Source organism: Musa acuminata, chromosome BXJ3-8, assembly GCF_036884655.1.
Source record: "Musa acuminata AAA Group cultivar baxijiao chromosome BXJ3-8, Cavendish_Baxijiao_AAA, whole genome shotgun sequence".
Taxonomy (NCBI): domain Eukaryota; kingdom Viridiplantae; phylum Streptophyta; class Magnoliopsida; order Zingiberales; family Musaceae; genus Musa; species Musa acuminata.
The window spans coordinates 34,377,691-34,392,438 of NC_088356.1; the positions used below are offsets into that span (position 1 = coordinate 34,377,691).

The 14,748-nt window shown below is 36.9% G+C and overlaps 1 protein-coding gene across 1 annotated transcript; it reads left to right on the top strand.

The window, feature by feature from the left end:
* The first annotated feature begins 5,073 nt into the window (after nt 1-5,073).
* On the top strand, nt 5,074-12,425 carry LOC103994945 (uncharacterized). The gene is made up of 5 exons (XM_009415412.3): nt 5,074-5,569; nt 5,677-5,755; nt 8,037-9,011; nt 10,271-10,525; nt 12,211-12,425. The coding sequence occupies exons 1-5, from the start codon at nt 5,131-5,133 to the stop codon at nt 12,368-12,370; spliced, it is 1,908 nt and encodes a 635-aa protein (XP_009413687.2). The 5' UTR covers nt 5,074-5,130; the 3' UTR covers nt 12,371-12,425.
* The last annotated feature ends 2,323 nt before the right edge of the window (nt 12,426-14,748 follow it).

A 14,748-nucleotide genomic window follows, 5' to 3' on the forward strand; every position in this document is an offset into this window, starting at 1 on the left:
CTATGAGTTATGGAACAACAAAAAACCCAATGTTTCATATTTTAAAGTCTTTGGGTGTAAGTGTTTTATCTTGAATGAAAAGGATAACTTAGGAAAATTTGATGCTAAATCCGATGAAGGAATCTTTCTTGGTTATTCTTCGGTTTCTAAAGCCTTTCGTATCTTCAATAAAAGAACTTTAATTATCGAAGAATCCATTCATGTTGTTTTCAATGAGATTTTCGAAATCAGGAAAAATGATTTTGATGATGATGTTAATTTTGATTCCTTGAATTTAAATGAAACCCCTTCTCCAACTAGCAACTTGGATGCATCCACTTCCGAAACATCCTTACCCAAGGATTGGAAGTATGTAGATGCTCATCCTAAGGAACTAATCTTAGGAGACACATCAAAGGGGGTTCAAACACGTTCTTCTCTTAAAAAATTTTGTTCCAACGTCGCTTTTCTCTCTCAAATTGAACCCAAATGTGTTGACGAAGCCATGAAAGATGATTCATGGATTATCGCAATGCAAGATGAATTAAATCAATTTGAGAGAAATGAGGTGTGGAAGCTTGTTCCTAGGCCAAATGACCATTTAGTTATTGGTACTAAATGAGTTTTTAGAAACAAGCAAGATGAATATGGTATCGTGGTTAGAAACAAGGCTAGATTAGTGGCCAAAGGTTTCAACCAAGAAGAAGGTATCGATTACGAAGAAACCTTCGCTCCTGTGGCTCGATTAGAAGTCATAAGGATGCTCCTTGCCTACGCTAGTAGTAATAATTTTAAGTTATTTCAAATGGATGTTAAAAGCGCTTTTTTTAATGGCTTTATTTCCGAAGAAGTCTATGTTGAACGACCTCCTGGATTTGAAAATAATAGCCTCCCTAATCATGTGTTTAGATTAACTAAAGCTCTCTACGGTTTAAAACAAGCTCCGAGGGCTTGGTAGACTTAGATCTTTTCTTATCGAAAATAATTTCACAAAAGGCAAGGTTGATACTACATTGTTCATCAAGAATTTTGAAAATGATTTTCTCATTGTTCAGATTTATGTTGATGATATTATCTTTGGTTCTACGAATGAATCTCTTTGTGAATCTTTTGCTAAAACTATGAGTCTTGAATTCGAAATGAGCTTAATGGGAGAATTAACATTCTTCTTAGGCTTACAAATCAAACAACTAAGCAATGACATCTTTATTAGTCAAACTAAATATGCTATGAATTTGCTAAAAAAGTTTAATATGAATAACTCAAAAGCTATTAACACTCCTATGAGCACCTCCACTAAGTTAGAAATCGATGAAAGTGGAGAAAGCTTCGATCAAAAAACTTATAGGGGCATGATAGGAAGTTTACTTTACCTCACTGCAACTAGACCAGATATCATGTTCAGTGTAGGACTTTGTGCTAGATTTCAATCAAACCCTAAGATATCTCATCTCAAAGTAGTTAAAAGAATATTTAGATATCTTAATGGTACCACAAATCTAGGATTATGGTACCCAAAATCAAAGAATCTTGAGTTAATTGCTTATGCTGATGCGGACTTTGCTGGCTGTAAACTAGATAGAAAAAGCACATCAGGAACATGTCAATTTTTAGGACATGCCCTTGTTTCCTGGTCATCTAAGAAACAGAACTCGGTTGCACTATCAACAACCGAAGCTGAATATATTGCAGCAAGTGCGTGCTATGCACAAGTTGTATGGATGAAAAACACCTTAGAAGATTATAAAATTCATCTTAAAAATATTCCCATTAAATGTGATAACACAAGTGCAATATGCTCAACGAAGAATCCTATACAACACTCAAGAACAAAACATATTGATATTAGACATCACTTTATACGAGATCATGTTACTAATCATGATGTAATCATAGAGTTCATTGATACTAAACATCAACTAGCTGATATTTTTACAAAACCTTTGAGTGAAGAACAATTTGATTTGATAAGAAGAGAATTAGGAATGTTGATGTCTCCGAATACATAAACTAGTTAAAATTATCTTTCGGACTCTATTGAATAATCAAAATCACTTGATTGTCATTACATGCCTAAATAACATGTTGGAAAGTATGTGCTGAATACAAAAATTTTCATAACAATAAGCATGTTTCGTCTTCATAATTGTTTTTGAAAATCAATAACATAGTCTTGTCCGAATGAATGAAAGTGTTAATTTCATTTTCGGATTCGCTTAACAATTGGATTTTCTCATACACTTATGAAAAATATTTTTCTGAAATATATTTGATGAAATGATTCCTGCTTATGAATTCCATCTTGAAATATGAATGATAGTGTTTTTACTTACAAGGATTTGTTTAACATACATATCTTGATCCTTGTAAAAATAAAGCTTGATTGAATCTCTCATTGGTTTTAACTTCACTCAAAATAAACTCACAAATAGCTGGTATTCAAGGCAATCTATATATCATGCCTTCCCTTATATGCTTTGAAAATGAATGTAAAAGGCATGAACAACTATCACGCTCAAAATTCGCTTATTGTTCTCCTGCTATCACAATTACTATGCTTTTTGTTGATGACAAAGGAGGAGAAATATATGAGTATTAATGCCAAATATATGAGTATTAATGCCATGCTGCTTACATCACCAAGAAATATATAATGCCATGCTTGCATCACCAAGAGATATATGAATTGATGCTATGATTACTATAATTTGCATTATGCCTTGGTTGTATCATGTAATGATATCAAAATCTTACTTCACAGTTTTACATCTTGATATCTTACAATCTGATGAATTGCTACTATTACCATCGTTCAAACCTGTTATGTAAAATTTGAAAATGTATGTCAAGCCTTGACATCATCTTCAGAGAGAAACATCATGATGGGAATCATGATGGGAGTATTGATAAGTTTAAATGATTTTAACCTATCAATATATCTGTTGAATTCAAAGGTTTTGAATTCAAGAATGACTTATCTCAAGTATAGCATATAGACAGGGGGAGTTAAGGTTAACTCCATTATCAATTGATTGTCATCATCAAAAAGGGGGAGATTGTTGAATCTCGGATTTTGATGATGAAGTCAATTGTCATTTGTTATCTAATCTATATGTTGAGATAAGTGTGCAGGATTAACTACGATGAAAGTAAGATATGCAGCAGGAGTTACGCCGGAGTCAAGACAATGATCATGTTGGGAGTTCGAGAGTTCGACGGAAGTTCAGACAATCATTGGAGGTTCTGCGGGAACGAATCCGAGAAGTCCATGAGCTTACCAAAAGAAGCTCGTCGGAACTCGCCAAGTGGATCGTCACAAGTCCAGGAGTTTGCCGGAAGTCCGCAGGAGCATCACCGAAGGTTCATCGGATGATTGACGGAAGTTCGCCGGAAGCTCGCCGGAAGAAGCGATTGACGCACCGGAGCAAGTTGCAGTAAATATCTTAGTAAAAATCGTAGTTAGCACAAGGATTAAGTTGGAAATGGGAGGTGATCCCATTAACTTAATCTTGGGGCAATTGGGCCCCTGAAAAACCCAAATTGAGTCGAATGGATCAACCCATTCGGACCCTGATTTCTGTTGGGCGGTGCAACCGCCCAAGCCAGGAGGTGGCACCGCCTGGGCTAAGTCTCCGAGCGAGACTGGGCGGTGCAACCGCCCCAGCCAGGAGGTGGCACCGCCTGGGCTCAGTCTCCGAGCGAGACTAGGCGGTGCAACCGCTCCTAACAGAGGTTGCACCGCCTGGGCTCAATCTCCGAGCTCTGGCTGAGCGGTGCAACCACCTCAGTCAGGAGGTAGCACCGCCTGAGCTCAGTCTTCGAGCTCTGCCAGGCGGTGCAACCGCCCTAGTTAGGAGGTGCAACCGCCTGTCCCGGAATTCCGAGAATTGACAGTTTTGAGCTCCAAATTCAAATTGGGTTGGGGCCTATAAATACCCCACCCATTCAGCACTGAAAGAGCACAGACAAACACCGAAATTCTAATCTTGTTATGTGATTTTGAGAGTTCAAAATTGTTGTAAAGGCCAAAAGTTCTTCTCCCTCTTTTCTTCCAAGTTCTGAGCTTTAAGAGAGGAGAGAAAATTTCTGTAAGGGTTGTCTCTTAAGCCCGTCAAAAGGAGTGAAACTGTAAAATGGTGGTTGGCCTTCGCCTATTGAAGGAAGGCCTCTAGTTGACGTCGGTGACCTCGTCGGTGGAGGAAGCCAAAAGTGGAGTAGGTCAAGATTGACCGAACCACTCTAAATCTCGGTTTGCATTTACTTTGAGCATCTTATCTTTACTGCAAACCTCCTCAATAGCTTACTGCCTTCTGTGCTTTTACGAACGTGTTTCAAAGTTCAGTGCTTTCCAAATCAGCGTTTAGACGTAAATCGCTTTTATCGTACGAACGTCATATTTCAGTTTGCGCTTAAGTTCTGACTTCCATCATAAACTGTAAACTGCCTTTGTATCTTTGCCTTAACTGCATCTCGCTTCATCTCAAGTTAAAGTGGTTTACTAATCGGCTTTCATACCGAAATCGTTTTTATCGTACGAACGTCGTATTTCAGTTTGCGCTTATATTCTGATTTCCATCATAAACTGCAAACTGCCTTTGTATCTTTGTTTTAACTACATCTCGCTTCATCTCAAGATAAAGTGGTTTACGAATCTACTTTCATACCGAAATCAATTTTATCGAACAAACACAATTTCGATTTGAATCATCGAAAGTTTTTCGCTGCACTAATTCACCCCCCCCTTTAGTGCTCTTGATCCTAACAAAAATTGAGTCAGATATAATTTTTAAATTTTAATTTTATATAAGAGAAAACTTTTTAATTTTGTAATGTAAATAAATATTTTAAGTTTTAATTAAGTGAGTCTGATATATATAATGTAAAAACATATTTTAGATTTTTAATTTTTATTAAGTGAGTCTAGTGTATATTAGATAATAGTTAAATATAAAAAATATGTAATTTTTATTTAAATACAACCCAAGTCTCGCATGCGGGTCTGCATTCATTACGCATCAGACCGCATCGGATCGGGCCGTGCTTTGTGCGCCGGTTGCAGACCGAGCTTAAACCTTGGCCTGATGACCGAGGTTTGCCGACCATAAATGACAATACAAGGACGTGAGGTTCGACTACTGGAGCGAGCGGGAAATGTCTTTGGACGTCCTCGAGAACCCTAGCCCGCGGCGGTGGCGCTTCACCTGGGAAACCCTAGCCCACATCCCGACCCTCCGCCTCTATCTCTTCCACCCGGATGTCCACCCGTCCGCCCTGTGCGGAAACCTGTCCGCTTCCCTCCGCCTCGACCAGTCCCTGCTCCTTGTCTCCTGGATCGATGACAGAAACGGAGGGGGAACGGGAGATGTCGTCTCTCTCAAGGCTCCCGTCCCCAAGATCTTGATCGACCCGAGCTGCCCCGTGGAATGCCGGGCTATGGACGATCATATCGAGATCAAGCTGGCGTTGGTCCTCCCGGTAGATCATCCGGTCATGATGGATTTGCGCGGGGTCCTCGATTCTTATATGGGCGAGATGGGCAGACAAGAAGGTGGGCTTTCGGATCCGTTGGTTCCGCTCCCTTTGGATTTAGGTTAGTCTGGTTATCTTTTAGGTTTGTGTTCTTGTCAGTTCGCTGAGAAAGACCTTTGATACATGTGGGAATGCTCATCAATAGTACTGTTCCTCAATGCAATCCAGATATAAAGAATCTTTCTGCCGGTGGTGTACATTTCTTTTGCAAATCCTGCTCGACAAAGCTGACAAAGCAACCTCTGAGGTGAATTGTGGCCTTTTTTCCAGATTGAACCACCAACCACCATAAATGTGTTCTTAGTTGCATGAATACCAATATATGTGATGTATTAATTGTTGCAATTGCTCATTATCATGTTTGATCAGAATCTATTTAAGAGTTGTAACACAGTAAAATCCTATTTTGCGCATTATATAACCTATGCAATTATTTTTTCAGCATATATGTTCAAATTTCTTATGGAGATTTAGCTCAAGTAGTTTTTGACAATATCATAGTTGAGAACAAAACTTGAAGTTGCTAAATTGGTCTTTAATCCTTTGCCATGAGTTTGTAGAAATATTGAGTTGTTGTTGTCCTATGCTTCTTTGTTGTAATTAAACAAAGCTTTTTCTAAATGGATGATGATGTTGCTGCTACAAAACGTGTTTCTATTGGTGGTGTGATATTAACAGTTGATCTTCTAGTCTACCAGGTAACTGAAATTATGCTTATAACTGTTGCAACCTCAGATATTATATAAGGAATACTGACAGCTCTATGGTGATCATTTACAATATGATCGTTACTGCTGATGCTACCTCACTTATCTTTGTAAGCTTGTTTGGAAGCACCAAGAATAGACTAGAGATTTGTAGCATGCTATATAATTGGTTTAATTGCTTGCACTATTGGTTTATTACAGGGTTTGTTGTGCGGTGGTATACCAGTATGCGGCATACCGCGTACGCGAACCACCCTGTATTGAACGGTCCAGTTAAATTAATAAAATATTCAAAGAAATGGTGGGGCCCATGTCCAAATCAGTGTAAAAATGAAAACAAAAAGAGATTAGGGCTCGTGAATGCAAGCCCTCTTCTCGCGTAAGGTATCGTTGTTGTCGTTTTGTCTTTGCTGCCATTGCCACTTCGCCATCATGTAAGGTGCCATCGCCTCATCATCGTCGCTTCGCCTCTGCTATCGTTGCTGCCTCATCGTCGTGTAAGATGCTGCGGCCTTACCATCGCCGCTTCCCCACTACTGCCACCGCTGCTGTTATCGCTTCGTCATCACGTAAGATGGTGTTGCCTCGTTGTTGTTGTTCTTTTCCTCTTCTTTCTTTTTCTTTATTCTTGCTCCACTTCTTCCACTTCTTCCCTCTTCCTTCCTCCTTCCTCCTCTGTTCCTCTACCTCTCCTTCTACTTCTCTTTCGTTTCCTTCATCACCGAGCCACTAGTACACACCGGTATACTGTGTGTCGGTACACTGGTACAGATTGGTATGCATTATTCTTGTAGTCTGCTGACACGGGTCCGGTACTTGAAAAGGCAAATCCTGGTTTATTGTACTTAATATGAAATTTGATAAATAGAGGGACATTTGGATCTTTATCCCGGGGAATGCCCAATTAACAAGGACCATTACATCTGACCATACAGACTTGACAACTTAATTCCTGTGAAAAGATGATATACTTCATCTTCTCAATTATCCATTATGGTGCTTAGCTGAAGCTGGTCGGAGAACAATCTTTAGTTATGTCATGGTTAGATTTCAAGGATGTGCTTATGTTCATTTGCATCTAATTGACTAATCAGGACTGGGATGTTGATGCTTGTCCAAAACCTTTTGCCTTGTGTTAGATATCTATGTAGTCATGCAGCTGTAATTTTGAGAGATCTAGAAAGTTTTTTTGATTTTTTTCATAGAATTGCTTTATTCTCCTTTATTTGAGTAGGATACTCTATAAAAATAAGGGTTCATGTTACCCTTGCAATTGTGGTGTTAGCTCAGATAACGTAGAACTTCAGTTAAAAAAGAAAAAAATGAATTTTTGGAGAGAAAGGAGCTAATTGGAAGCAATGTTAGATGAATAGTTTAATGAATGGAAAGGGCGAGAAGTTAGTTTTTTTTATTGCTTTAAGTTTCCATTAACATGCATGAAGGTCTGTCTTTAGGTACAAGTTGACATTAACTCTATGTTACAATTATGAATTGAAAAGTTAGAGCCATGTTTCCTGCCGGAACTCTCTACAAATCTAGATTATTGATAAATTGATCATGAGAATGTAAAGCAGGATAACTTTGTAAGGTAGCTTTGATGTTACTTATGGAAGCTGTGCCGGTTGGAATTAGTTTACTGGAATTGCAATTTCCTTTATATTTACTGTGAACAATATTATATGTTTCTTTTTCTTCAAATTTGTTTAACTTTTCCTTGTACTTTAAATTTTTTTCCCACTAAAGTGGTTGCTGCTTGTAGCTTTTGAACCTCGTAATGTCATTCTTATCTTATAATAGTTAACATAATGGATCTTTTCACAGACACTTTGTGGAAATGCCATCAGTGAATTGGCGAGAGGTGGCAGACAATTGGTTTGGAACTTGCTGCTGTTCTTTTGGAGGTATCAGCGAGAAATTAGTACGTCAGTATGTTAACAGATACAGCTGTCATGAAGGTACATGTCTACTAGATGGTGCTTCAATAATCATATGCCAAGATGATCTAGAGGGCTATTCATTTCAGGAGCTCTTAGCTGGATTTTCTGACCACAAAAATAAGGACCAAGTAGCTTGTATTGTTATAAATGATTCAGTAAAAGGGGGTAGTGGTCAAGATTTTGTTGAAGACAATGCTGATGTCGGTGTGATGCCAGGTTCTTCTAGCAAGGAAGATGTGTGTATGGATCTTGCAACAGAACTCCCTATTAGAAAGAACACTGATCTTTTATCTAGCCCAATACTTAAATCATCAGATATCTGTAACAATGTGCGACGAAGAACTGAATGTGGCTTAAAGGGATGTTCTAATCCTATTGGATCAAGCTTAGATGAGATACAAAGTCCCCAACATGCAGATTTCTTGAATCTTAACTTAGATCATTGCTGTGGGAGTTCTGGGAAGCCTCTTCCAGAGCCTTCTGATGGGTTTCCTTCGGAAGCTCATTGCAATATTTGTGATCATAAATCAAACAATTTGGTAAATTATGCTTCTGGTGGATCTATGCTCGATGTGCCAATTATGCCTGCCAAAGTCCAAGAGTCTATGACGAGTTCAGGCCTTTCAGGAAGTCAGAAGTGGCTACATAATAGTTCTCTTGGAGGTGGTTTTATTGTTAGAACATCCAACCTTTCAAATGATATAGAATGGGTTGGATTCTCATGCAAAAAATGCTTATCTATGATTGGGTGCTATCCTTCTTTTAAAAGCACAAATATCCCTGTAGATGGAGGAATCCGGCTATTTAAGTGCTACATTTCTACATCTGTTCCTGCCGGTGGACCTTGTGACATATTCAGGTCAGCTTCCTTCTGGATGCATTCTGTATCTGAAATATCTTGAATCAACATGACTGTGGGAATGGACACATTTTATAATTACACAATGATGTAACTGCACATTAATATTTTAAATGCTTATTCAATATTCTTTTGGATATCATGTCTGGTGGAGATCTGTTTCAGCTCACATTCTATAAGGGTTCTGGGACGTGATTGTAAAGACTTACTAGATGGGATATCCTAAAATTTGTACAACTGGGAACAAGTATTTCTTACGTATCAAAAAAGTTCCAGACACCTCCCGGACCTAACAGAATCTAACCCAATAATTTTCTTCGTAGAAAATTGTACATCAGTGGTTTTTATCTTCATTTCACATGCTCTGATACAATCATACAATGCACAAAGTGTTGGCAATTTGTAGCAATATGAGATACAAAGTAAACTGTAAATCTTATTTCTCATTATAACATAAGCACAAAGCACTTGCTGAAGCTTCTGAAGATAAATTGGTTTCAAGTATCTGAAATTGCTAATGTTTTTGTAAAATTGGCATATGCAACCGAAAGTTTTAATCCTTGTGAAATGTAGAGATAATTGTTTGATATATCTGAAGAGTTGAGGTTCTATTTCTATGCATCCATTCAGGCCATTACACAATTAACATTCCTCAGTATACATAAAAGAAGCTTTGGACAAGAATATGTCTAAGTACATGTTTTTATTATCCATCGTTGTATGCTATCCATTTTTCTTCATTTGTGTTATTTGTAGATTACAGATTTAAAATGCAACCTTAAAAATTTGAGTTACCTTTTTCTTTGAACTTACACAATCAGTTTTCCAAACCTTGTATCAAGAATTATTTTGTATTCCTAGATTGATTTATGCATGTCTGCATTCACCATTATTTGGGTATTTTGGACCCATAAACTTAGTGATTTAAAGACTCCTTTTGTGAGTTCTCTAGTTTCCAAATGGATGTCAAGGATGTTATTAGACTACGAGAATTTGGCACGATTCCAATTTTTATATTGCCAAAATACTGTGTTTGTATTTGATACCAAACAACTTGGATATTAAAAACTGTTAGACTTTTATGGTGCATATACTGGAACCTGTCATTGTCTGTGCGTTCATTAAGTGAACTTCTGTTACATTAAACTGTTTGCTATTTAGTAGCTTGTTCTGATTAATACTTGTGACTTGTATTGCTCTTAATTATTTTTCCCTTTAAGTGATGTGTGCTTATTTGCTGAACTATCCTTCTTGGGCAGGAATCACACATTGCAAAGAGTTCTTGCCAATGTGTTTCTTGAAGGCGCTGAAGAGGAACTTTCATACAGAATAATTGTCAAGGATTTGAAGTTGAAATCTCCAATGCTGCTGTTAGTTCTTTTAAATTCAAAAGCCTGGATCTCCAGTGGCTACTGCTCAGAAGATAGCATGGGATCACTTTCTGCAGCAGATCTGCAACCTGTTCTGAAAGTACTTTATTCGGATTGTAGTATTGCTTCCGAAGCAAATTCAAGGTATATTATTCCCTGTTCTATATTGATTGTATTGTCCTATCACCTTCATTTGTACTGATAGTAATATGTAATGAGCATGCGGATGAAATCCATAATATATTCTTATTGTTATTTGATTTACTCTATGTAGGTATTGTTTGTGTCTTTGTGATTTAAGATGAATGTTTGATTCCACTATTGAACCAGTTTCCTTTACTGCTAGGACTTCATTTATCTTGTTGTACTTTGTAGAGTTCTTGATGTCAACTAGTTGTCCGTTAATGGCAGCAGGAACTTTGAAACCAGTCCATTAGGCTGGTGACCTGTATAGTTCCCATCAATGTTATCTGGTAATCATGCCAAAACTAGCAAAAGGAAAGGGTTTTTTTGGTTGTGCACAATAGTACTCCTTCAGTGAAAATAACATGCATGTACTGGATTTTAGAGGAGTCTATCAGTGTCTTAAAAAAAAAAGAAGGTTTCAGGTTATTTTGGTCATTTAATAAGTATTCCTCTTGTATTCTTCAGGGTGAATGGGTGGTTCTGTGCTTTTATATATCTAGATATAATGAATTTGATCCTGTTGAGTTTGCTGGTGAAACATAGCCACTGTGAAGACTATTCTAAATCGAGTGAAGTTGTGTTAGAGCATGGGGTGAAAATAAATCCGGTACAGAATGGAATCTGGACACTTGGGGGTACAAATTTAAGTATATATGTTAAATGAATGCTATATATTTTAATTTTGTTGTTCTAAGCAAATACAAAGCAAGTTGGTTGTCTGACATATATCAACTGAATTATGTATGAGGCAGATATGGATGTAAATATTGCATGAACCAAAGATATGACTACGAGTAGTGAAGTCAGTATTTCAAACACAAATGATATTTTTGGCTAAAGCAAATGAAAAAAAATTATGAGAAGAAAATATGCCAGACTTGGAAAAAGCCAATGTAGTGGCATCTTTTTGTAGTTTAAACTTTAACGTAGGTGAGTACTCTAACTAATCACTTTGAAATATGAATTTCCATATATACAATATGGTTAGAACTGAACCCATATTATTTGTGTCTACAAGACCTCAAATTGAAAACTTTAAATATAGACATGAATTTGTGTTCAAAACTTCAAATCACCATAATAGGCTTTCTGTTCATAGGGGTAAAATCTTTCCCAGATGCCCACGTCGGCAGGAGCCTGGTGCATTGGGGTCACCGGGTTCACACTATGAATATGAGACCTAGTTATTTTTATCTAACTATATCAGCTTGAAATGAATTTGGATTCTAGTTGACACATTTCATCCCTAGACACATTTTATTCCGAGGGACGATACAAGAAATTTGCCATTTTAAAAATTCATATTCTGTATTACCTAATAAAATTCAAATCACAAAAACAGTCTCTATGTTCATAGGGGTAAACTCTTTCCCAGACCCCCACATTGGCAGGAGTCGTGTGCACTGGGGTCACTGGGTTCAGCCTATGAATATGAGACCTAGTTATTTTTATCCAAGTATGTTGGCTTGAAATGAATTTGGATTCTAGTTGACACATTTCATCCATAGACACATTTTATTCCTAAGGAGGATACAAGAATTTTGCCATTTTAAAAATTCATATTCTATATTACCTAATAAAATGTCTTTCCATGCTTGTAATCATGCACTTTCTTAACAAGTCTGTATATATTGCATCTGCAGAATTATTGAGGATTGGTCAACCAGAAATCATGCCGAAGAGGTGTATATGACAACATGCCTTGTGGAAGAATTAATAATGTGTCTGAAATCAGCTTTGTACAATCTGCCACCATCTTGTTCTTCTTTGCAAGGAATGTCATTATCATTCTTGGAAAGGTAACTAATGCTTGGTATTCTTGACCTCATGACTTAATGATTAAAATCCTTATTCTGTATGAGGTGATTCAGGTTACTTGAAAACTGACGGAGTCCCTCAGTTCTAACTAGTATATCATATAGGCTCAGCTATATATGTTTTGACTGCATCACAACTTAGCAGTCATCACTTTGAAATGGCATCAAACCTCAGCTCCTGAAGCATGATTCTGGGAAGTACTTGCAGGAAGATTTATCTGCATTCAATTTTTGATCTTTTTGAGGATATAATGGATGATAATGCACACCTTACAAATACCAAAATAGGCCAATATTGTGAGCCAAGTACCTCAGGAGTAGTAGCACTAGCTATCGAAAATTCTGACCGTGGTAGGTTCTTACAGGTTGGAGAGAGGGATCAAACGAGGATGACTGGTTGAACCATTTCATTTGTACTTAAAGCCTGATTGATGCAAAGGGGCTTCATTGTTTTCCTCAAGCAGTTGTTGAAATGCGTGTAAAAGACAATGAGCTGGGATACAAGGGAGCTTCAGAATACTTTGGAATAATAGAATGGTGGGGGCAAAAGCTCTTACAGGTTGTAGAAAAAGATCAAACAAAGGTGACTGGCTACTGTTTCATTTGTCTAAAGCCTGATGAGTCATAAACCTCTTTGTTTTCCTGGGGCACTCTGTGAAATGACTGCCAAACACAATGAGCCAAAAAAAAAAAACATGAGAATAGTCTGGAAGATTGAATAGTGGTGCTGCTGATTAAGAGAAACCTGCATTTTCCAGTGGTGAGTGCAAGGAGGATATAAAAGTACAATTATACATGAGCACATATTTTGCTTTTGTTTTGGAGGAAAGACTTTCAGCTTAGTGATTAGGAAGCAGAAGTTGGTATTCAGAGTGATTATGAAGAGGTGACCACTAAAAAGCTGGATGATTTAGCCAGCATTTAGGGAAAAAAGAGTTTGTCACACAGCTTAGATGAAAAATAACTCTTCTACCAACTACACCCTGGATCACGAGCTTTAGCACAGTGGTAAATAGATATCTGACCAACTACAGCCGTAATTGTTCGAAAATAGACTCACTCAGTGTTAGGCAGAGGGAAGATGCATATAATAGAGGTGATTGTTGAGAATCCATGGAAAAAATATGACCACAGATGAGGTCTACATTAAGATCAAGGTCATTAACACAGTTACATGATAAAATTACCCCTGGAGAAGGGTTAAAGGACTCTTGTTTGAAATGGAACTCACTTATAATTATTAGTAAATCAGATGAGGTGAAAGAATAAAGCTTCTAATAAATTAGGCGCAGAACCTTATGAAACCAGTACTTGGTAAGGGAAGCACTTAACAAGAGATATCATTAGGCACTAAACACAAGCACAAGCAATGAATTTCTGATTTTCTCTGTGCCTATTCACATTCTCCAATACTGAAGATCATTGCATTGTCAGACTCACATTTTTGCCTCGTCGAGCTCAGCGTGGTTTGAATTTGCCTTGTTATATTGACTTATGGAATGTGTAAAAGGGAAAGCTATTGCAACAATAAATAGAAATGGCATTCAAGCCTCAGGCCTTGCATGTCTTGGGTTCTCTTACACAGATCATTCTTTTGGTAAAAAAATAAAAATATATGATAATGGAGTTACCCTTTAGTAGTTTCCTTGAATTCTTTTTTTGTTTTGGTTTACACTTCATCTTTGCCTCCTATCTAATGATCGCAGAACAACTTGAGGGTAAATGATGTTTTCAATTTGGATAGATATGTCCATCTCGGCGAAGGTGAACATGTGGCTCAAAATTGTGTTCATTATGTTGGTTCAGGTAGAGGTAAGTAATGAATTGCTCCTGCTTGTCAGATGAGGTGCCGCTGGAAGTGTCGAGCGTCTTTGCTAGATTAGAAACTTGATTTAACCTCGTGCTTTTACTGTCTAGAGTACCAGGAGAAACTTCTTCAACTTTGCTAGATTTAATTTTTTCGGACTAGGAAAAGGCATAACAGTATATAAAGCTTATTCAACTTGACATGACATTGAAGTCTTAATGACCTCAACAGGCACTTTGTTAGCTGGTGGAACGATCTTTAGCCTATTATCAGCAAAATTATGTCTTTGCTTTTGTAAATATATCTAAGTGCCCTAACTAAAAAATATCTTTGTTAATATTTATCATTAATCATATGATAGAATCCATAGTGTTGCTAAGTTTTTGTTTTGTTTTTTATTCTGTTGGTATATTATTATTATTTTATTATTATTATTATTATTATTATTATTATTATTATTATTATTATTATTATTATTATTATTATTATTATTATTATTATTATTTATTATTATTATTATTATTATTATTATTATTTATTATTATTATTATTATTAT